Raw genomic sequence first — 25,141 nt, forward strand, 5'->3', positions numbered from 1 at the left:
ACTGAAATCCCCAAGGTCGAATATTTACTCAGTGCAAGTTGAAGGAGCAAGGATGTCTCAGAAAGAAACCGAAATTAAGAATTTTACACAAATTTTTACTCTATCCAGATGACCTGCTCCTGTACGTCTCAAAGCCACAGGAAGGACTGAAAGCAATCATGCAAATCACAAGAGAGTTTGGAACTTTCTCAGGTTACAAACTCAACCTGCGCAAAAGTGAGGCATTCCCAGTGAACCCAAATGGGGGAGGGGCTCCCATTCAAAATGGCCCAAAATAGATTCCGATACCTGGGGATCCAAATAGCCAGAGACTGGACACTGATCCGCAAGTGGAGCATGACCAGACTGGTGGAGGAAGTCAAAAAGGACCTACGGAGGTAGGACGCACTCCCACTTTCCCTGGCAGGGAGAGTGCAGACAATCAAGATAAATGTACTGTCGAGGTTCCTCTTCCTGTTTTGATCCATACCAATCTTCATCCCCAAGGCCTTTTTCCAGAACCTAGATAGCTTAAATCATGGCGCTTGTGTATGTGTGTGGGGTGAGGGGGGGGGGGGGGGGGGGGGCAAGAATCCAAGAGTCCCCAAATCAGCATTGCAAAGGAGGAAAATTAAGGGAAGCCTGGCACTGACAAACCTGCAATATTACCACTGGGCAGCAACAGCAGAGAGAGGGGATGGGTGCAAGAACCCAACTCGGAGTGGGTGCAGATGGAGGATGCCTCCTGCGATGGAACGACCCTCCGGGTCCTGGCCACAGCAGCACTTCCATCCTACTCTGCGAAATACACATCGAGCCCAGTGGTAGCAGCCACACTGAAAACGTGGGTCCAACTAAGACAGCACTTTGGGCTGACCAAGATATCCTCATATGCGGGAACTACAGATTCCCACTAGCTATGCTAGACGCAATGTTTAAAAAATGGAGACAGGATGGGGGAACGCTGAGTTAGGGACTTCGACGTAGGGCACAGACTAGCGACGCTGAACAAAGTAACGGAGAAATGGAAACTACCGACAGGACAGGAAATTAGACACTTACAAATAAAACACATCCACCGCCGACAGTAGGATACCCCTGGGCCTCGGAGACCACACTATTAGAGGACCTGATAACCATGGACAGTTAAGGAAAGGGGATTTGGTGGGAAAATTTACTGGACAGAGCCAGAACACCACTGGATGAGGCCAGATGGAAATGTTGGGGGGGCGGGGGGAAGAAAACAAACTGGGGACAGGAGTGGGGTTGGGACTCTGGAGTGAAGCACTGAGTAGGGCCAACTCCACCTCCTCCTGCACAAGGCTCAGCCTCCTGCAGTTCAAAGCGGTGCACAGAGCACACCTGACCAGAACCTCTATGAGGTTCTTCCCGGAGGTCGAAGACAAATGGTAATGATGCCAGAGGGGCCCGGCCAACCACAACCCACATATTCTGGGCATGTCCTAAACTTGCTGGGTTCTGGACAGCCTTCTCTGGGGCAATGTCCAAGTTTGTGGGGGTGAGGGTGAAGCCCTCAGGAGGCAGTGTGTCTGAGATGGACAAAGAGGGACAACACACTGGGGGAGGGGGGTCTACAAAAAGAACACGGCTGAAGCCAACAAAGGGAGCAAAGAAGTATGTGTGGGGGGGGGGGGGGAAGGGGAACTCTTTCTCCCCCCCCCCCCCCCCAAACCCGGATCAACCAGGGAGGACAGCAAGGGGGCGGCCGTCGAGCGAGGACAGGCCGAACCAGACGGCAACAATTTGTAAATAAAGTAACACCAGACAAAAGCCTTCTTTTTCTTATACACTGTACAATAAATAAAAACAAATGTCGATGTACATAATGTTGAAAATGCCAATAAAAAGATTTTTTTTAAAAAGAAAGAATTTTACAGCAATTTAAAAAGCAAAGCAAATAGTTTCTTTAATCAAAGCTTTGTCTGTTGTATAGGACAATTGAAACAGCCACCTTAATGGCACAAGAGTGACTGCAGATTATCAAGTGGCTTTGCAACTAAAGCCAAGGATCACAATTCCTTTTCCTTGGCTATCACCAGAGCAAAACACCTTTATCCAGTGGCACCTTTTCAATTAATTGGCAAGATCAAACTGAGTCGATTTTCTATTACCAGACTTAAATCCAAATGACGACTTGTTCAGTGTTACAATATTGAAAGATTAAAACTTGTCATTTGCATCAATAGCACAAGGAAAGATCCTAAAACCAATGGATGAACTTGGTGATCTTGCAGACTCAATTACAGGTGCCATCTCAGTTATTCCAGGAGAAGATGTGCCTATTTTTCCTGTTGCTTGCCTTGCACTCTACATACAGTTGGAAAGGTAAAGATTTATCTCACAATGGAAAATATCTTGTTACCATTAGCAAAAGTAGAATTAAACACTACAAGTTTTTACATTGCAATATGTTCTTTATTTTCCAGTTCTGGACGTGAAAAGAGGCATTAATTTTTAATTAAATACTTAATAAAGCAAAAAGTATTTACACATTAATTTTAAACTGTAATCAATGAAGGATTCATTCTTGTTGATAATTACAAGCACCTTATGAACTCAGGAATTCTATAAATACAGGAGACACTGCTGCACTTTATCAAAGACAGCAGAAATAACATGGCATTACATTAGCAATATTGCGGAACATTTATTTACAGAACCGTCCTAAAACTGTTCTACATTAAGTAGAATCATTTAGGAACTGTACTGTTTTACATTTTGTCTAATTAAACTGTTAAACTCTTACTGATTTTTAAAATCCACTACAGGCTTGTTCAAGGCTTTTTATACAACTCATAGGCATAAGAACAGAGGAGACCAGGGGCTGGGGGCCCCTCCCCTCAAAAGAAAAATCTAGCATAGGGAAGCCAAGTTGATATACCTTGGGATCCCTAAATTTGTTTGCATCGTTGGTGATTTAACACCAACAAGGTATCCACCATTCATTTTTAAAAATCAAAAATCCCCACACTTTCCTATGCCCATGACAACCACCTAATTTTAAGGACCATCTCAATAGCCCTAATTTTTTTTTCTAAATAGTTATATTTGTTAGACATGAACTGTTGATGTTAAAAAATAGATAAAACCTTGAAGTACCAAGGGTTTATTGAATAGACGTTCTCAGAACCAAGCACTTGATTGTGCAAAAACTCAAAGGACAGTTCTCATCTGCCTAATGCGATTTGCCATGTGACTGACTTCTGCCAATCATGATTTCTAATTGCCTTCTGATTCTTCTTCAGCTTCTCTTAACCAAGTGAAGAAAGCGGTCACAGATTTCAAAGCTACTCCTTTTCCTTGTTGCTCAGCTGGATCTTTACTGGACTCCCATTTGTAAAAGGCTTCTTCAGATATAACATCCTCATCATACAAAACATCGAAAAATGTCCTTAGTAAGTCTGCAAAGAATGGAAAATAAATATCCATCTTTTAGTTAACAGTACACCATTTCTAAATTACACCAGTAGTAAAGAGCACATACATCCAGTATCCAAAGAAACTGCAGAAAAATTGCTGTATTTTCAACTTGCCTGATATTCAGGCAGATCTTAGCGCAGGCCTTTACAGTGTGAAATGCCAATGCATGATGGTACACGTGCACCAAATATTCTGCCTTAGTTAAAATTAGCAAAAGGAAAGAAAACATACCAGTTTTTTCCTGGAAAAAAAGGGCGCGCAGACTCAAAGTCTAACGGTCCATGAAAGACCAAGAATCAAACTGGGGTGGAATTTATGCCGACAGAAAAGCATTCTACAAACAGAACTTATAATTCCATGAATGCTCAATCATTTTTGTGAAGTTTGAAAAGAGACCGTTTCAAACACCTGGAACCGTTGGTACATATTAACAGCTTTCACTGAATGTTCTACCCTTCAAAGTGATCCGTCAAACATTTGTTCAAAGAGATTATAGAATCCCTCCAGTGCTGAAGCAGACCCTCGAGTCTGCACCGAACCTCTGAAAGAGCACCCATAAGACATAGGAACAGAATTAGATCATTCAGCCCATCAGGTCTGCTCCGACATTCAATCATGGCTACGTTTCTCATCCCCATTCTCCTGCCGTCTCCCCATAACCGCTGATCTCCTTATTAATCAAGACCCTATCTATCTCGGTCTTCAAGACACTTAGTGATTTGGCCTCCACAGCCTTCTGCGCAAAGAGTTTTACAGATTCACCACCCTCTGGCTGAAGAAATTCCTCCTCATTTCTGCTTTAAAGGATTATCCCTTCAGTCCGAGGCTTTGGGTTCCAGTTTCTTTCCAACAAGTGGAAGCATCCTCTCCACCCAGGCCTTGCAGTATCCTGCAAGGTTCAATAAGATCCCCCCTCATCTTTCTAAACTCCAACGAGTACAGACCTAGAGTCCTCAATCACATCACTCCTCATGACAAGCTCGTCATTCCAGGGATCAATTTTGTGGACCTCCCGAGAGTAGGGTCAGGATATCCTTACTCAGATACAGGGCCCAAAATTGCTCACAAAACTCCAATTGGGGTCTGAACAGAGCCTTATACAGCCTCAGAAGTACACCCCTGTATTCTATTCTAGCCCTCTCAACATGAATGCTAACATTGCATTTGTTTCCTAACTGCTGACTGAACCTGCACGTTCACCTTAAGAGAATCTTGAACAAGGACTCCAAATCCCTTTGTGCTTCTCATTTCCTGAGCCTTTTCCCCATTTAGAAAATAGTCTATGCCTCCATTCTTCCTACCAAAATCACACTTTTTACATTGTCTTCCATCTGCCACTTCTTTGCTCACTCTCCTAGCTTGTCCAAGTCCTTCTGCAGCCCCCCTGCTTCCTCAATACTACCTGTCCCTCTGCATATCCCATTCTCCTGCCCTATCCCTCTATCCCGGCACTGTGGCTAGCACTGTTGCCTCACAGCTCCAGGGTTCCATTCCAACCTCGGATAACTGTCGGTGTGGAGTTTGCACTTTCCGTGTCTATGTGGGTTTCCTCCGGGTGCTCTGGATTGGCCATGCTAAATTTCCCCTTAGGGTCAAAAAGGTTAGGCAGGGTTACTGGGTTAGGTGGAGGTGTGGGCTTAAGTAGGATGCAGTTTGAAAGGGTCAGTGCAGACTCGATGGGCCGGAAATGGCCCCCTTCTGTACTTTAGCGATTCTATGAACCTGCGTATTGATCATGGCCAATCCACTTCCTGCACATCTTCGGACTATGGGAGGAAACTAGAGCACCCGGAGGAAACCCATGCAGACACAAGGAGAATGTGAAAATGTCACACAGTCACCCGTCACCCAAGGCCAGAAACAAACCAGGGTCCCTGGCGCCGTGAGGCAGCAGTGAAGTAGAGCTGTCAATTTTATGCTAAAAAAATTGGTGGATGGTGGGGTTTGCAGTGTCAGGGAGCAGATCTAAGCTCTATCAACGTCCATCAGCCAGTTAAGACATGCTGATCAATCAGAATGGGGTTATGCCAAGTCATAGTAACAAAAATATCTCATCTTACACGGACCTAACAAAACCCAAACTTGAAAGCATGTGGATGGCATTACAATGCAAATGTCCATATAAAAATGCATTATATACCAAGCTAGAAATCTCAAATGTGTTTTCATGAGCTTTCAAAAGTAATCAGGTGTTTACTATGGAGGTGGAAGGAAACCCAAAGGAGTCCAACATCACTACGGAGTGAGACACTCATAAAATTGTATTGTTGGAAGTTTGCAAACTGTTTTTCAGTTCTATCCTCAGATTGCATGGGGGGGGGGGGGGGGGGGGGGGGGGGGGGGTGTGCAGGGGGAGAAAGATTGCAGGTCAATCAAGTGTTACAAAGCAACAAAAAAAAAGCACTTACTTGGTGGCTGCTCTAACTTGGCCATTAAGGCCTGGAGGGCATAGAGTGCTTGTAGTTCACGTTGGGGATCAGAATTCAGGTACTTCGTTAGGACTTTTACTCTGTTTTGGACAACTTCTGAATCCACACGAACAGGGTTTTCGACTAAAAATGGCAAGAAGAGGAATGCAAGAAAAGAGTTAAAACACTGGCAAGTGGATATTTCTCCAAAAACAGATTTTATTTGGAAAAAAAATGTACTTACATACAACAGCAGAATGACAAATAGATTGCATTAATGCTCTAATGAACAGTGGTGAAATCATTTGCTTTTCATCAAGGTTGGCCTGCAGCAGAAAAAATTCAAAGTAAAAAATTTGATTAGGCAATTTCATATGTAAATCCTACATAGGCCACTATTTTGTATAACTATGCATACTGTATTGATGAAACCCCATACAATTGGTATTTACAATACCACTTTAGACATGAAAATTCATCCACCCATCAGTTTTTTTTCAATCCAGGTCTCACCACAGTATCAGTCATGACTCACTTGGTAACACACCCATCTGAGTCAGAAGGTTGTTGGCTAACGTCTCGCTCCAGGACATGAGCCAGCACTCCAGAGCAGCACTCGGAGTGTTGTAATGTCCACGGTACAATCTTTCAGATGAGACGTTAAACCAAGGCTCAAGTTACCCCCTCAGGTGAATGCAAGATATCCCAGGGAACTATTTTGAAGGAGAGATGGGGAGTTTATCCCCGATGTTCTCATCAACATCACTAAATACAGATTAACTGATCATTATCACATTCCTGTTTGTGCAAACTTGCTATGGACATATTAGTTGCCATGTCTTTCATTTTATTACAATGGCTTTATTTCAAAAGTACTTAATTGGATTTAAAATGCTTTGGGGCGTTCTGTGGTCATGAAAGCAGCCATATAAATACAAGTCTTTTCTTTCCACACAGATCTTTCTTGCTCCTCAATTTATCTTTTAAAAAGCTAGCTATAACGATTAACAAACTTACTTCAATCCAGTCAAATATTCTTTGGTTGTCAGCTTTTTCTTTGATCAGTTTATCAAACTGGTCACACATATCATCAAAAGATATTTCAGTTTTGCTTGACGTTTCCTCGGGACCAGATTCGTTTCCCACAGTAAATTCCACTTTCTAATAAAGCATTAAATAGTTTTTTTAAAAGTTTAGTTCTAATTTCTCATAGTTACCTACAGATATACCAATTATGCTAAGTGAAGAGTCAGAGATCAAAGGGTACATTGTGCCACTGAAGGATGTCAAAGGACAGATTGCAAATGACTCACTGGATTGGTCAGAAATATAAATTGGTACTCTGAATCAAGTCTTTACTCCTGAAGATGATGCTCAGCTATTAGAATTTAATAATTTTGAAAAGGCTTCTACTAGAAATGAACATTTTGTTTTTAGAAATAATTGAACTTAAAAATATACAGTAGCTGAGCCAGATTATATCAACCCAGGGTCCTGAGGTAGATGGGACATATGTGCGCAAGCTCAACCTTTATTTTTAAATGGCTCATTTCGGAATTGGTCCGTATGATTCGGAAGGAGGCAAATGGCACCCCATCCTTTAAAAACGATACCAAGGTGGGCCCAGATAGCCAAACGTGTAGGTCTACAGCTATCAGCGACAAGAACGATGATTGAGTAAATTATTGGGGATATAAAAGGATGACTTAAAAATAGATGGGCATTAACTAGTAATAATAATAAAAACAAGATATTATGAGCTTCTACACGTACATAAAGCAGCTAAACATTGCTCCCGTAAGAAGATGAATGAGGCTGGGGAATTAATAATGGGAAATAATAAGGACATGACAGGGACTTGAATAAATAATTTGTATATTCATGGCAAGGGATGTAGGCATTTTAAGTGAGTGGGCAAACATTTGGCAGTTATCCACTTTGGTAGGAGGAACAGTAAAGCCAAATATTATTTAAATGAATAGATGCTGCAGAACACTGCAGGAGAGAGCATATGAGATGCTATGTTTACATGCAGGTAGGTGCAGCATGTAAATAGGAAGGCAAATGGAATGTCGGTCTGTATTACATGGGGATGGAGTATAAAAGTAGGGAAGCCTTGCTACAACTGGTGAGATCACACCTAAAGTACTGTATACAGTTTCTGTCTCAAATATTTGAGGGAAGATATGCTTGCATTGGAGGCAGTAAAGAAAGGCTCATTAAGTTGATTCAGGAGATGAAAGGGTTGCCTTATGTGGAAAGGTTGAGCAGGCCCCGCCTTTTTGTTTAGAAGGAGGGAAGAAGGTTGACAGGCTAGGATGTCAGATGTTTCTACTAGAAGGTTGACAGGATGTTTCCTCTCTTGGGGGAATCTAAAACCAGGGGAAATTAGTTTTAGCATAAAGGGCTGCACATTTAAGACAGATGAGGGACAGCACAGTGGTGCAGTGGTTAGCACTGCTGCCTCACCGCGCCGAGGTCCCAGGTTCGATCCCGGCTCTGGGTCACTGTCTGTGTGGAGTTTGCACATTCTCCCTGTGTTTGCGTGGGTTTCGCCCGCACAACCCAAAGGTGTGCAGGCTAGGTGGATTGGCCACATAAATTGCACCTTAACTGGAAAAAATTAATTGGATACTCAATTTAAAATGATTCCACCATTGTTGAGTCTGCGTTTAGTTGCACAGGGCCTAAGCTCCAAAATTTTATCCATATATCTCTGTCCAACTTTCCTCTCTTGAAGACTCAAATCTTAGACCAAGCTTTTAGTCATCTGACCTAATATCTCATGTCTTGATGTCAATGCTCATGAAAGCACCGTGGGACCATGATTGCATTATAAGTATTACATTATAAAGAAAGTAATCATTACTAAGGTGTAAGGATTAGAGGTGTCGACGATATGCACCTGCACGAAGGGAGATGTTAATGTGTTGGAAGATTGGGCTAATGGCTACAAACAAAGAACACTTTCAGGAAGTGCAATGTTACATATGGAGGGAGGGTGATTGCTAAACATCCATCAATTCTTTGTCATACCTCACTTGGAATACTGTACCTAGTTTTAGTCCCTTCACAGTGGGTCACACTAAATATTTGGAAAGGGTGCAGAGGAGGACTACTAGACTGATCACGTATAATTCATCACAGTTAACAAGACAGGTTAAAAAAGTTGGGATCCTACACTTTAGAGAAGCATAAACTTACTTGCGAATCTTATAATTGAGGTTTATAAAATGAAGGGAATAGATTCCGTTTGACCTGATATTTCCTCCCAATACGTAGGTTAGGGAAGATCAGGAGTCACAATTGTAAACTGCATTGTTCAAGGTAAATTGTGTTTAATTTGAGTGTTTTGATGAGGTAAGAGTGGGTTGAACTGGTATGCGTGGGATTCTCGAATTCCAAAGGCATGTGATAAAATGAAACCTAAAAGGCTTATTAACAATGGTGAATCCCATGGAATAACAGAGACAATGGCAGCATGGATACGAAGCTGGGCGAATGAAGAGCAATGGTGAATGGTTATTTTTCAGACTGAAGGAAAGAAAACTGCAAGGTCCCCTGTGGTTCGGTATTAAGCCCACTGCTGACCTGTTAATCACCTAGATTGGTACACAAGGCACAATTTCAAAATTTTCAGAAGACAAAGTCTTGTGAACGATGAGGAGGATAACGATAGTATTCAGGCGATATGGACAGAAAGGGTGGATATGTGGTAAATTAAATTTAATGCAGAGAAATGTGAAGTGATACATTTTGGTGCAAACAATGAGACAATATAAAATGTAGGATATAATTATACATGGGATGCAGAAATATAGAAACCGAAAAGGGGGGGGGGGGGGGGGGGGGGGCGCGGTGGCATATGTAAACAGATTACAGGTGGAGAAAGTGGTTAGAAGTGAAACGGATACCCATTTCGCTTCTTCCTCTTTCCACCATTGCTGAATCTTCTATATTAGCCGTCCAATAATTATACCAAAGATTGGGCAGTGCCAACCTTCCCACCCGCCAATTTCTTTGTAAAAATACCCGTTGAATGTGGAATTTTATACGCCCATATAAAAGTTATGGGGATAGTGCAGGAAGATGGACTTGTTGAAAGTGGAATATGCCTGAACGACCAAAAGGCCTACTCCCGCACTCCTCTTCTATTTTTATATAAATTTTAACTCCCATCTTTGGCAAGAAATAATTGCCTGAGCACCAGTAATTGCAGAGGTTTGGTCACTTGTTAAGTACAAAACTTAGCCCCATCAATCTACAAATACCAGATTATATGCTCCAATATATGCCAGTTAAGACTGAACTGACGCCAGAGCTGAAGGGGTTGGATTATGAGGAGAGGTTGAGTAGACTGGGACTGTACTCATTGGAATTTAGAAGGATGAGGGGGGGATCTTATAGAAACATTTAAAATTATGAAGGGAATAGATAGGATAGATGCGGGCAGGTTGTTTCCACTGGCGGGTGACAGCAGAACTAGAACATAGAACATAGAACAGTACAGAACAGAACAGGCCCTTCGGCCCTCAATGTTGTGCCGAGCCATGATCACCCCACTTAAACCCACGTAACCCACATACCCGTAACCCAACAATCCCCCCATTAACCTTACACTACGGGCAATTTAGCATGGCCAATCCACCTAACCCGCACATCTTTGGACTGTGGGAGGAAACCGGAGCACCCGGAGGAAACCCACGCACACACGGGGAGGACGTGCAGACTCCACACAGACAGTGACCCAGCCGGGAATCGAACCTGGGACCCTGGAGCTGTGAAGCATTGATGCTAACCACCATGCTACCGTGAGGCCCAAACTAGGGGACATAGCCTCAAAATAAGGGGAAGTAGATTTAGGACTGAGTTTAGGAGGAACTTCTTCACCCAAAGGGTTGTGAATCTATGGAATTCCTTGCCCAGTGAAGCAGTTGAGGCTCCTTCATTACATGTTTTTTAAGGTAAAGATAGATAGTTTTTTGAAGAATAAAGGGATTAAGGATTATGGTGTTCGGGCCGGAAAGTGGAGCTGAGTCCACAAAAGATCAGCCATGATCTAATTGAATGGCGGAGCAGGCTCGAGGGGACAGATGGCCTACTCCTGCTCCTAGTTCTTATGTTCTTATGATGAACTCTTTGAATGACTGGGTGCACTCAAGCACCACATCAAAAAAAGTCCCAAAATTGATTAAAAGATGGAAAATTAGAGTGGGATACTATTGGAGACAGATTTCCCAAATTGGCAACTAATTCAGAAAGCAATAGCACTGCACATCGTGTAAAAGGCAGCAATGGACCTACAGTCAACATTATGCCTCTCAAATTGCTTCATGTGCCAAGTGTACTTCTAGGCCCTGGTCTTACAAATACATGACATAACGGATACAAATAGTAAATACCTTCTCGGTGACAAATTGGTCAATGTCTTTTTCCTCAGGAAGAAATTCCTTCCAGCTCAGACCTCCCTCTCTCCATAAAGAACCTGCCTTCCTACGGCTCTAAGATTGATGACAAAAATGATTCAGCGTGCAGCATTTATAAACTTGAAGATAGAAATATCAACTCACATCAAATAATCACAACTTACCATTCCTTTGCAAAGTAAACTCAGAAGATCAGAAAGCAGGAGGCCAGCTTTTCCAATGGTGATAAGTGGCTTAGCCACCTCTCTGCCAGAACAATTAAAAAACATTAATTTCACAAAACAAACACGCAAAACCGTGTGATTATTTTACTTCTAGGTCAGCCAAGCATTTCCTAAGTGACCCAATGAAGAATCTGGCAGACGGTGAATGGCACATTGGTAGATTCAGAATCAAAGCATGCTCAAATTGAATCAGGCCAAATTAAAGCACTTATCAGCCAGGTTAAAAGGTTTTGTACAATTAAAAGATCTTCAAATCTCCCCCCCCCCCCCCCCCCCCGCCTCTCCCCCCAAACTGAAGCCGTGAATCAGAGCTCCAAGGAGGCTTTGACAGGTGTACACTTGTAGTGTAGTCTCTAGCACATAACCAAAGTCAGCTTTACATTATAGAAAGTCAACTCTTCACATTAAGTCCTGCATTTACATGGTCGATTTTGAATGGATCCAGCAGATAGTAAGTAATATAGCCTTTCATTCATGTAGCAAATGGTCAGTTTTCAATCATCTCCAAAAATGGTTTAAAAAAATAAAATTATACACCGACAACTACTTTGTGCAGAACAAGATCCCATAAACACCAGTGAGGTGAACAGTCACCTCTGGTGGTTTTTGGCAATTGTGATCAACACAGAATTGCTGCTACAGACTGGCTCCCTGAACTCCCAAGGATCCATGAAGGGCCCCCAGGGGACCTGCCAAGCTGGTGGCCGCTACGTAACCAGTTTGAATGCATACATTTTTTTAAATTAGAGAAATCAAATAGGCCAATCAGAGCAAGGACTCTGAGCACTGGATGCTTATAGGATGACTAGTCAGTTTATCATCACCGTGTCCGGAGACACCTTGCGCTTATTTGCCCATTTGATTGAGTCCATCTCGCTGTTGCTGGGCCAGGTCCCGGGAAAGTGCACGGTTGTACGTGAGAGAATGCAGGGTGAGCACAAGAGGCTTGTGAGAGAGAGAGAGGGGCGAGTGCCTGAATGTGAGACAGGTGTGTGAATGTGAATCAGAGACTTGCGTGTGGGTGAGTGAGAAAAGCTTTCCAGCATAATTTCTCCTATTCAAAATGACAGACGGCAAGACTTACATATTTTTAAATCAGGTGACTTTTTAAATTATTACCAGATTAATATATGCATAGATATAACTGGAAAAGACTCATTTACATTTAATTGCTGCGTTTTCACCTGTTTTGCAGCATTGGACATTGACATTATAAGAATGCTTGGGGTTCTCCTGATCGCCTTGGGAGGTCATTAGTTGCTCTATGGCTCAAATAGTATGGGAAATCCTGGCGTACACAAAATCCTGTTCTAATGAAATGAAATGAAAATCGCTTACTGTCACAAGTAGGCTTCAAACAAAGTTACTGTGAAAAGCCCTAGTCGCCACAGCCCAGCGTCTGTTCGGGGAGGCTGGTACGGGAATTGAACCCGCGCTACTGGCCTGCCTTGGTCTGCTTTAAAAGCCAGCTATTTAGCCCTGTGCTAAACCAGCCCCATAGGTAGTGGAACAGGATTTTGACATGGATATTCCAACTGAACATGGACCTTGTTTTTAAAGTCACGTCTGAAGGGCGACAGCTTTAACATCTTCAGCACTGCACTGGATATCAGTTCAGATTCAGCAAGGGGTTTCAACTCAACCTTTTGACCCAGGGGCAAGAATTTTACGGTGTAAAATTGACACAATTAATGGTTATAGAAACTGATCACCCAGCACTCCTCACATATTCATTCCATTTTCAACATGACACAAACTGGACACAATCTGAACAGATATTCTATAAAAGCAGGAGCTGCTCAACTAAACTTGTAACTGCAGTCAGAAATTGGTCATCTTAATCTCGTGGCAACATTCGCATCAGAATCGGATCGTAAGTTAAAGCCCCTATGCCAAGGTACAATCTATCTTGAACATTCCAATTCAATGCTGCTTTATTGCAGGTGCTATTTTTCAGACGTGATGTTAAACTACCCATTTGGACAGCTGTGTAAGATCCCACGAAAGCAACAAGGGAGTTCAGTATCACAACTAATATTTATCTCTCAACCACCATCACCTAAACAGATTAAACCCATCATTCAATTCATTGCTGCCGTGAGACCTTGCTGTGTGCACATGTACAGCCATGTTTGCCTACACTTCAAAATTAATTGGCTGTAAAGTGCACTTGATCAGAGGATTTGAAAGAATATTTATGATACAAATATTCCATCAATAGCTCACAATTTAACTGATATTTACATTTACAATGTTTGTATTTATGACATTTGTTTTTATTTTTGACTAATAACTGACATTTCAACAAAAAGTGTCATTGCTACCTGAAAAGGTCTCCCATTGGTATGCCTCCATCATGTAGCATGTGAACAATTAGTTCAGCAAGATATTGCCATATATGTGGGATATCAATTTCCATATCTTCAGCTATTTCAAGGATTTCATGTAGCCTGTGGTACACAATGTAAAAAAATACAAGTTATTAATGTGGAACAATGAACTTCCACCATCTTCTCAAAATAATTAGTATTTTAGAAACTATTTATGGTCACTATAAGAAAACCAAAGAACAGAAAAGGCATTTGTAAAAGGCAACAGGAAGAAAAAGATATTGCAATATGTGAAGTAAAAACTTTATATTTAAAAAAACATCTTCTAAAACAAATACATATCATGTAAAGATTGTGATACTAAATTTTGAAGATTTAATACTTAAGCATTATTAATTTTAAATACCTCAAGTTAATTTCAATTCAATTCCAGATATCAGAGACAAATAGTCAAGACAAAAGATGCAAATGTAATCTAATGGATATTCATTTAAGTTATGAAAATGGATATATATAGTTGATACACTGTAGACTACTTAAAACTGTACATTTTAGCGTTACAAATCTAAATGTTCCATATTTTAATCATTAGTTTCTAGCAAAAACTTTAAAGGGCCCAAATACTTACCCTTTGCAATACTGTTCCTTTGATAGAGTACCGGCTTTTACAAGCTGAAACAACAGCATGCCCATATGTTCTCTTGCTATTGCACTTCTCTCCAAAGTTGACTCAATACCACTTCGAACAAAGACGTGCAGTGTCTTCGGTGATTCAAGCTCCTGCACACACTGCAATGCTTCCTAATGAAAATTAAACAAGCTGTCAAGTTCCTTTCAGAAATTATACAGTTTTCAAAATATGTCAAAATGCCAAATTTATCTGTACAAACAATCTCCTGTGGTCAGAGAATATTGCTGTTTCATGAAAGGAACATTACAGAATAAAATACATTCCTCTGTTGTTGAGGTACGGTCGTATTCAGTTTTAGGGTTACAGGTTAATTGTTGCAAAATGAACATTTTGACCAATTAGGAGGCTGCAAATATTGTGGCTTTGGTATTTTCTTTGGCAGGAGAGGTAGGCTGCAAATTTCTAATGTTTGCTTGGTTTCATTACATTCTTGCTGAATCCAGTTTGACGGGCAGGACAGATTTAGTGAGATCTAGCAACAATTATGCCGCTCTGCTGTTGAGGAATCTTCATTGCAATATAAATAGCAGTCATCTACATTACTGAGAACCTGAGCTGGGTTTCAAGATGTTATTCTGTAATTCACAACATCACAGCCTTCCAACCAAACTCCTATTGTTCACACACACATGCACACACAATAATTAACATGCTTACTTTGGGCTTACCTTCATATCATTGATATGCAAATATTCCTCAATGATTGCCTTCGATTTCTTTTCAAACTCTTCCTCAGAGAGGGCAGGTTTATCAGATGTCACAGATGCAGAGACGGGTTCAAGCTTAACTGATAAATTAATTGAATTGGATTAAGTTTTAAAAACAAATTGCAGCTTTTCCTCAGTTCAGATGATTACAATGCTTATATTTCAGAGTACAATACAGATGCTGATCAACAGCATATCCATCACAGTGTTCTCCCTAATCCTAGTCAGTGTTTATTTACTGACTTGAACTAAATAAAACACACAACAGCATTTCACAACAGTATAGAATTATTAGCTGTTGCCATTAAACCATAAAGTCCAACAGGTATGTTGGACTTTGAGGGATTATGGCGAGATGCTGCGGAGGGCAAACGCATCAATTTTGTGTGCAAGGTTGGGGCTGATGCAGCTGAAGGTTGTGTATAGGGTGCAGCTCACAAAATCAAGGATGAGCCGGCTGTTCGAGGGGGTGGAGGAGGTCTGTGAACGGTGTGGGAGGGGCCCCGCGAACCATGTTTTGGTCCTCCCGAAGCTAGAAAGGTTTTGGAGGACGGTGTTTAGCACAATCCCGGGGGTCTTGCGTGTAGATGTGGAAGTCATCTTTTGTATGGCGAAAATTTGTTGGCATAAAAATATTTTAAAAAGGATATTTATCTTGTCAGGTCAAATTCACATTCTACCCCAGTGTTGAGTTTCCCCAGAAGTATATTTTCCCCAAAGCCTTGCTGCCATTGGGGCGACCTCATACTATATAATGACCCACGGTCGATGAAATGGCTCCTTATTAACAAAAAATCTGTTCAAAATTCTCGAACGATAAAATCCCCCAGTAAGACTGTAACAAAAGGATCGTGGCCCATAAGGGATGACAGCATTAAAGGAATGCCAGCATTCAAGGAATGCTATAAGGAATCCTATTTTTAGCATTGAGGCAATGTTTGCACATCTTGGTGCTCGAATAAGGGATACTCTGCACAGCTAATTTATAAAGGCACGCAACGCAACCTTAAACAGGTCACTTAGTCGATTTCTGGAACATGTTTTCATTGAATGGCATAATGGAAAATATATCCGATTAGCCATTTCAGTATAACCGCCTAAGGCGGAGGACCTGGGTCACTATCCATGTGGAGTTTGCACATTCTCTGTGTCTGTGTGGGTTTCACCCCCCACAACCCAAAGATATGCAGGTTAGGTGGATTGGCCACACTAAATTGCCCCTTAATTGGAAAAAATAATTGCGCACTCGAAAACAAATGTTTAAAAAATGTCAGTGTACCCATTTTATCCGATGTACTGTAAACGTTCTTTCCATCTGACAATAAATAACTTCTGAGACTATCTGAAGTCCTGTGAACATAACCAAGCTTCCAGGGGAATCTGCACTGTGAACCCGACAATCCCCATCCAATGAACAAAGTGGCAGATAATGGTGCACAATCTCCAGACCAAAATGCAAACATTTTTTTGATAGAATAACCTCCGGTCCAAATACTACATCATCTTCATGCCAAAATTAAGTTGGATCCACACAAAGCCAGCAACTCACTATGGCTGAAAAGACGGCCACAAAAGATGCTTGAAGGGCATGCCCAAAAGATAAATGATTATGTTCCTAGTATGAACCAAAATATATTTAGATACAACTTCCGTATAAATCAAGTGGAACAGCGAACCTACTGGGCCAGATATGATTCATGAAAACACAACGGTTTGTTTTAATTTCAAAATCAAGGAGTGGTAATCATGGCTGGATAGAATTGACAAGAAATCCATGAGTAGGGCAAAAATGGCTAAGAACTGAGGGATCAGAAAATGTGAGAAATCAACAATGCACACTGATCAAACAAAAGGTGTCAGCTTTGATCCCTAGTCACGTGCACTAGTGATGGGTCGCAACAATCTTGCCAGATAAATCTCAAAACAAAATCAGTACAAAATCGTGAATAGGTCTACATGACTTTTTTTTTTATAAATGTTTTTATTCAGTTTTCATATTTTATATTGAACAAATTACAAATTGTTAGGAGAGAGAGACAAAACAAAAAAAAAACAAACACGCAAAAATTAACATACATATTTACAGGTAAGCATCTTCGTAGTAGTAACTGCGCCCCCCCCCCTCAACATGTTTATTTAGCTTGGTTTTGGGCCTTAGCTAGCCATCGAACCCCCGTAACGAACCTGTAGCCCCCCCCCCCCTCCCGCTACCTTCCCCCGACTATTCTTCCTCTTGTACATTGGCCACAAATAGGTCCCGGAACAGTTGCATGAATGGCTCCCACGTTCTGTGGAAGCCGTCGTCCGACCCTCGGATGGCAAATTTGATTTTCTCCATTTGGAGAGATTCCGAGAGGTCGGACAGCCAGTCCGCAGCTCTGGGCGGTGCTGCTGACCGCCAGCCAAACAGGATTCTACGGCGGGCGATCAGGGAGGCAAAGGCAAGGGCGTCCGCCCTCCTCCCCAGGAATAGATCTGGCTGGTCTGAAACCCCGAAGACCGCCACTATCGGGCATGGCTCCACCCTCACCCCCACCACTTTGGACATAGCCTCGAAGAAGGCTGTCCAGTACTCCACAAGTCTGGGGCAAGACCAGAACATGTGGGCGTGGTTGGCCGGGCCTCTTTGGCACCGCTCACATCTGTCTTCCACCTCCGGGAAGAACCTACTAGGTCTACATGACTAAACATCTGTACATGTTAGGGGAAAAAAATTATAAACCGGTTTTATAGAATAATATTCCAGTGACTGGTCATAATTCAGCTTTAAATGGTTAGGAATTGCACATTAATTTTTGTTATGAGCTCCAACGATGGTATCAGGCAACTTACCGGACTCTTTACTCCGATCTCGCATATGTCCACGATCTCTTTCTTCTGTCATGCTTGCTACACGCCTGACTGGTTCTTGAGAGCTTCGTCGTTCCCGCTCCCTGCTTCGGTCATCTACTTCTTTGCTGTAGCTTCTCTTAGTAATTGGAGGCCTGTTACGATCACTTCTCTCTGGTTTCTCAACACGATCACTTTTGTCACTCTTTTCACTCCGATCACTTCTTTCACTCCTCTCATTTCTGTCGGAACGGTCGCTCCTTTCAAATCGGTCTCCTCGATCACGCTCACCCTTTTCACTTCTATCACGACTTGAACTACTCCTGCTGCCATCCACCCACCAAAAAGAAATATCACTATTAGAGAATTGCATTAAGTCAGATTCCACACCTCAGCACTTGCACATGGCTTTTATTTCTGCTAGATTTGCATGTAAAATTAAATTGTGTTTCAAAGGTTATTTACCCAGATATAGCCTGGGTTCTACTTAACCAGGCATTAACCAGAGAACTCAGCAGCAGCTAATATTTTTCACAATAAAACACTGAATTTTACAAGAGCAGAGTTCCAATTTTAGAGCAATGGTAGCATCGTGGATAGCACAATCGCTTCACAGCTCCAGGGTCCCAGGTTCGATTCCGGCTTGGGTCACTGTCTGTGCAGAGTCTGCACATCCTCCCCGTGTGTGCGTGGGTTTCCTCCGGGTGCTCCGGTTTCCTCCCACAGTCCAAAGATGTGCAGGTTAGGTGGATTGGCCATGATAAATTGCCCTTAGTGTTGGGTGGGGTTACTGGGTTATGGGGATAGGGTGAGGATAGGGTGGGGTTACTGGGTTATGGGGATAGGGTGGAGTTGTTGACCTTGGGTAGGGTGCTCTTTCCAAGAGCCGGTGCAGACTCGATGGGCTGAATGGCCTCCTTCTGCTCTGTAAATTCTATGATCAGATATACAACATCCAGTTGCATTCTTTATATTTACCATGCGATCTACTCAAGTATCACAAAATGCTTACTTCCATTCCTAAAGTACCGTTTTCAGTAATGCAAAGCGCTTAATCCTCACTTTTTAAAAAAAATTGTATTTTTATTAAGGTTTTGCAGAATTTTTCATAATAAAACAGTAGTAACAATAATAACAAAACCAACTAGAGTGAACATTAACAGTGTGAAAAGAGAATATACAATAACAATTAAATAGACATTACCCCACGCGACCCAGTCTTCCCACACCATCCCAATGAAGCACTCTCTCTCCCCCCCTCTCCCCTTTCCCCGAGAAAGTCGATGAACGGCTGCCACCTCCGAGAACCCTAGCGTCGACCCTCTTAAGGCAAACTTTATTTTCGAGGCTGAGAAACCCAGCCATGTCATTAACCCAAGTCTCTACACTCGGGGGGCTTCAAGTCCCTCCACATTAATAAAATCCGTTTCCGAGCTACTAGGGAGGCAAAGGCCAAGACGTCGGCCTCTTTCGCCCCCTGAACTCCTAGGTCTTCTGACACTCCAAAGATCGCTATCTCTGGACTCGGCACCACCCGTGTGTTAAGCACCTTGGACAGTGCCCTCGCGAACCCTTGCCAGAACACTCCAAGCTCCGGGCATGCCCAAAACATGTGGACATGGTTTGCAGGGCTGCCCTTGCACCTCATACAACTGTCTTCTACTCCAAAAAACTTGCTCATTCTCGCTGCCGTCATGTGTGCCCAGTGGACCACATTAAATTGAATTAGACTGAGCCTGGCACATGATGAGGAGGAATTAACCCTGCACAGGACCTTTGCCCACAGACCCGCTTCCAACTCTTAACCTAGCTCCTCCTCCCACTTGCCCTTGAGCTCCTCCACCGGGGTTTCCTCCGCCTCCTGTAGTTCCTGGTAGATATCAGACACCTTCCCCACCCCCACCCAGGTGCCAGAGACCACCCTGTCCTCTATCCTCAGTGGTGGCATCGTCGGAAAGGCCACCTATTTTTTCAGGAAGGCTCGTACTTGCAGATATTTAAAGGCATTTCCAGGCGGCAGATTAAATTTGTCCTCTAGCGCCTTCAAGCTGGGAAAGCTTCCGTCTATGAACAGATCTCCCATCCTTCTGATGCCTGCCCTCTGCCAGCTCTGGAACCCACCATCCATCCTACCCGGGACAAACCTGTGGTTGTTACATATCAGGGTCCAGACCGACGCTACCTCCACCTTCTTGTACCTCCTCCACTGTCCCCAGATCCACAATGTCGCCACCACCACCGGACATTGGTATTGAGTTGTCTGCCTTTAACAAACCCAGTCTGGTCTTCCTCTATCACCCCTGGGACGCAATCCTCAATTCTCATGGCCAGAATCTTAGCTAGCAATTTGACATCCACGGTTAAAAGCAAAATCGGCTTGTACGACACACAATGTTCCGGGTCCTTCCCTTTGTTTAAGAATGAGTGAGATCAAGGCCTGTGACATTGTTGGGGGGAGGGTTCCTTTCTCTCTAGCCTCATTGAAGGTCCTCATCAGGAGTGGGTTCAATATTTCTGAAAATGTCTTATAGAATTCTACCTGGTAACCGTCCGGCCCCGGGGCTTTACCCGATTGCATGCCCTCTATACACTTGACAATCTCCTCCAATTCAATTGGGCCCCCCAGCCCCTCCACCAGTTCCTCTTCCACCTTTGGAAACCTCCCGTCAGGGCTCCAACTCGCATAGTTTACTATAGAACTCCTTAAAAGACTCCGTTCACCCCCCCTGGGTCCAAGACCGTTTTACTCTCTTTATTCTTTACTCCCCCCCCCCCCCCCCCCCCGATTTCCCCGGCCGCCTCCCTCTTTCGCAGTTGGTGTGCCAGCATGCTACTCGCTTTCTCCCCGTACTCATAGACTGCCCTCCTTGCCTTTCTCAGCTGTGCTGCCGCTTTCCCTGTGGTCAGCAGTTCAAACTCCGCCTACAGCCGCTCCCTCAGTAGCCCCGCCTCGGGGGCCTCTGTGCATCTCCTGTCCACTCGGAGTATCTCCTTCACCAGTCTCTCCCTCTCCGCTCTTTCTCTCTTTTCCCTATGGGATCGAATTGAGATGAGTTCCCCTCTGACAACTGCCTTCAGAGCCTCCCAGACCATTGCCGCTGCTACCTCACCCGTATTGGCAGGTAATCCTGGATGTTCCTGCTAATCAGCCCGCAAATCTCTTCGTCCGCCAGCAGCCCCACATCCAGTCTCCAGAGTGGGCGCTTCCCTCTCTCCTCACTAAGCCACAGGTCCACCCAGTGTGGGGCATGGGCCGAGACAGTGATTGCTGAGTATTCTGTCCCCGCCACCTTCGGGATTAATGCCCTGCTCAAGACAAAGAAGTCTATGCGGGAATAAACCTTATGAACGTGGGAGAAAAAGAGAGAACTCCTTCGCTCTCGGCTGCGCGAACCTCCAGGGATCCACCCCCCATCTGCTCCATAAAACCCTTCAGTTCCTTAGCCACTGCCGGTCGCTTCCCTGTCCTGGACCTCGACCTGTCCAGCTCAGGGTCAATGAATGTGTTAAAGTCTCTCCCCATGATCAGGTTGTGTGACACTAAGTCCGGGATTTTGTCTAGCATGCGTCTCATAAATTCCACATCATCCCAATTCGAAGCATAGACGTTCACAAACACCACCCGGACCCCCTCCCACTTACCATTATGTACCTTCCCCCCCCTTATCTGCCACAATTCTCCCAGGCTCAAATGTCACACCCTTACTGATCAGAATTGCTACCCCCTGGTCTTCGAATCCAAAACGCAATGGAACACCTGGCCTATCCATCCCTTTCTCAATCTCGTGTGATTTGCAAGCTTTAAATGTGTCTCCTGAAGCATTGCTACGTCTGCCTTTAACCCCTTTAGATGTGCGAACACGCACGCTCTTTTGATCGGCCCATTCAAATCCCTCACATTCCATGTGATCAGCCTGGACGGCGGGCTAACCCACCCCCCCCCCCCCCCCCCCCCCCCCCCCCGGCCTTCTTTGGCCAACCTCGAGCCTGCGCTCTTCTCTTCGAGCGCTCCACAGGCAGCCACCACCTCCAACCCCCAATTGGTACCCAGAAATTGATACCTCCTGTGTCAGCAAAGCAGCTTCCCCCCCCCTCCCCACAACAGCCCCATGACCAAAAAACCCCCGCCAAGCACTTGCTCACCCCCCACTACGCTCCCAAGAGTCAGCTGACCCATGCAGACCCCAGCAGCTCCAACCCCTGGCGCCAATCAGACTTGTCGCCTCATTGTCCAGACCCCTCTCCCAACACGAGTAAACCAATTACACTACCTCTCCAGCCCCAGTGAGTAAATAATAATACGAAACGAAAAATAAACAGAAGACACTAACATTGCCCTGTGGGGAGACACTTGTTGAACCAAGGCTCCAACTTCTCGAAAAATCGCACTAAGTACAGGGCCCCCTCCCTATCTCACCTTTGCCGAAAACACTGCACCCTCCAGCCCTTACACGCACCCAACATTGCATACAATCTTATATTAGAAACGGTACCATATTACCCAGCCCCACCGCTGCATTCCAACAAAGCTTAACTGTCCTTTCATTAGAGTCCAGTTTTTCTTGTTTGACGAATGGCCATGCCTCATCCGGCATCTCAAAATAGTGACGACGTTCCTTGAACGTGACCCATAGCCTCGCTGGGTGTAGCATCCCAAATTTCACCCCCTTGCTGAAGAGGATCGCCTTCACCCGGTTGAATCCAGCACGCCTCTTGGCCAGCTCTGCACCTAGGACCTGGTAGATGCGCATGACGCTGTTCGCCCACCTGCTGCTCCGTTCTTTTTTTGCCCACCGCAAGACAAGTTCCTTGTCCGAGAAGCAATGAAATCTCACCACCATGGCCCTCGGCGGTTCATTCTCCTTGGGCTTCCATGCGAGGGCTCTGTGCGCCCCGCCCAGCTCCAGGGGTTGAGGGAATACCCAGTCCCTATCAGCGCCTCCAGCATCTTGGACACAAATGCTCCCGCATCAGACCCCTCCACACCTTCAGGGAGGCCCACAATTCTCAAGTTCTGGCTCCTGGACCTGTTTTCTAGGTCTTCCAGCCTCTCCTGCCACTTCTTGTGGAGGTCATTCTGTGCCTCCGCCTTAAGGGCCAATACGACCAACTCGTCCTCATGGTCGGATAGCTTTTTCTCCATCTCCTAAATCGCTTTCCCTTGTGTCGCCTGAGTTGCGATCATTTGGTCTATTGATGCCTTCATCGGGGCCTGCGTGTCCTTTTTGAGATCAGCAAAGCAGCCCCTAAGGAACACCTGTGCCCATGCACCCTGGTCTATACCGGCCACCATGCCGTGCCTCGGCGCCCGCTCCGCACGCTTCTGTCTGCTGGGACTTAAACGCTTCACCCGGCCACTCCTGGTCCAGCTATCCATACAACAGAGGGGGGATCCTTTTGGCAGTGTTCGCTTCATCAATCTGCCCCCAAAAAGTCCGTGAAAACTCCTGAAAAAAGGTCGAAGAGTCCATTCCAGACGGGAGCTGCCGAATGCGCGACCTACTCCTCCATGGCCGCCACCGGAAGTCTCGTCACCGCTTCGTCAATGGCCTTTGCAATATCTTTTCGCAGTTGTTCCCTCTGCTGCTGGAATTCAGCTTTAATAAAGGCCATCAAGTCAGTTTGAAGCCTTTAAGCTTGCCCCTCCCCCGCCTGCATGTTTGAACAGGCTTGTCTTTGCTGCAGCTCCAGCCAAATCCCTCACTGTTTTTGCCGGGTCTGGTAACCAGGAGACATACCATTCCGGGGGGAAAGTACTCCTCCAATATTCACCTACATCGTTTCTTCAAAATTTCATCCCGTATTGATTAAAAAGAGCTCTTTTCTGTAACCTGGAGTAGGAGCTGCCTTGTGTGAGACCACTTACTCCGTGGTCCACACCAGAAGTCAATCCTCACTTTTTAAAGACACATTTTATGCAGTTTTAAAAGTGCACATGTATTCCTTACTTGCAGACTACATGCATACGAACTAGTCGCGGACCACTTGGTCCTCCAGCCTGCTCTGCTATTCAATAACATTATAGCTGATTGGATTGTAACCCAACCCCACATTCCTCCCTACCCCATATAACCTTCCACCCCCATGCTTACCACAAACCTATCAAACTTTGCCTTAAAAATATTCAAAGGCTTAGGGCAGCACGGTGGCCTAGTGGTCAGCATAACCGCCTCACGGCGTTGAGGTCCCAGGTTCGATCCCGGCTCTGGGTCACTGTCCGTGTGGAGTTTGCATATTCTCCCCGTGTCTGCGTGGGTTTCGCCCTCACAACCCAAAAATGTGCAGAGTAGGTGGATTGGCCACGCTAAATTGCCCCTTAATTGGAAAAAATAATTGGGTAATCTAAATTTTTTTTTTTTTTTTTTAAATAATATAAAAAAATATTCAAAGGCTCCATCACCTTTGGAGGAAGAGAGTTCCAAAAACTCCCGATCTTCCAAGAGAAAAACATTCTCCTCATCTCGGTCTTAAATGGGTGGCCTCTTATTTTTAAACGGTAATTCGAAGTTCTCGGTTCTCCCACAAGAAGAAACATCCTCTGCACATACACCCTGTCAAGACAAAGACCCCTCAGGATCTTATGGTTTCAATCAAGTCGCGTCCTACTCTTCTAAACTGCAGCGGATACAAGCATGCCCAAACTTTCCTCATAGCAACAGACGCTTGTCAGATATTAGTCCAGTGAAGTTTCTCCGAACTGCTTCCAATGCATCATCTATATCTTCCCTTCATAAGGAGGCTGATACTGTACACAGTACACCAGATGTGGTCTCACCAGAATCCTGTACAACTGAAGCATAACCTCCCTACTCTTGTATTGAATTTCTCTCGCAATAAATAAAACATTCTATTAGCTTTCCTAATTACTTACCGTACCTGCATCCTAGTGATTCATGCACTAAGACACCTAGGAAAGAGCCTTCTTGAATTCAGGTGCACTGCCTTTCGCCATTTAGATAACATTCTTTTTTATTCTTCCTGCCAAAATGGACAATTTCATTTTTGTCCACATTAGACTAATTTGCCAGACCATTACCCACTCATTCAAACCATCTGTCCCCTTGCAGCCTTATGTCCAATCATTACGGACACCGTTACATTTTACC

General features: G+C 44.1%; 1 protein-coding gene across 11 annotated transcripts in view; it reads right to left on the bottom strand.

Annotated features, from left to right (window-relative positions):
- Positions 1-2,393: 2,393 nt before the first annotated feature.
- eif4g1a (eukaryotic translation initiation factor 4 gamma, 1a) overlaps positions 2,394-25,141 on the bottom strand; it is a 149,568-nt gene continuing 126,820 nt past the window's right edge. For 8 of the 11 annotated variants that reach the window (XM_038815991.1, XM_038815993.1, XM_038815992.1 and 5 more), the window contains 10 exons: positions 18,039-18,361; positions 15,168-15,286; positions 14,437-14,609; positions 13,803-13,928; positions 11,419-11,500; positions 11,231-11,329; positions 6,846-6,989; positions 6,073-6,154; positions 5,829-5,972; positions 2,394-3,401 (listed from right to left, as the gene is read on the bottom strand). In XM_038815991.1, coding sequence (XP_038671919.1) covers positions 3,220-3,401; positions 5,829-5,972; positions 6,073-6,154; positions 6,846-6,989; positions 11,231-11,329; positions 11,419-11,500; positions 13,803-13,928; positions 14,437-14,609; positions 15,168-15,286; positions 18,039-18,361 — 1,474 coding nt within the window. In that variant the 3' untranslated portion in view covers positions 2,394-3,219. The remainder of the gene's footprint in view (positions 3,402-5,828; positions 5,973-6,072; positions 6,155-6,845; positions 6,990-11,230; positions 11,330-11,418; positions 11,501-13,802; positions 13,929-14,436; positions 14,610-15,167; positions 15,287-18,038; positions 18,362-25,141) is intronic. The other 3 variants (XM_038816001.1, XM_038815994.1, XM_038816000.1) reach the window with 1 other exon arrangement.

Source organism: Scyliorhinus canicula, chromosome 13, assembly GCF_902713615.1.
Source record: "Scyliorhinus canicula chromosome 13, sScyCan1.1, whole genome shotgun sequence".
NCBI classification, from domain to species: Eukaryota; Metazoa; Chordata; class Chondrichthyes; order Carcharhiniformes; family Scyliorhinidae; genus Scyliorhinus; species Scyliorhinus canicula.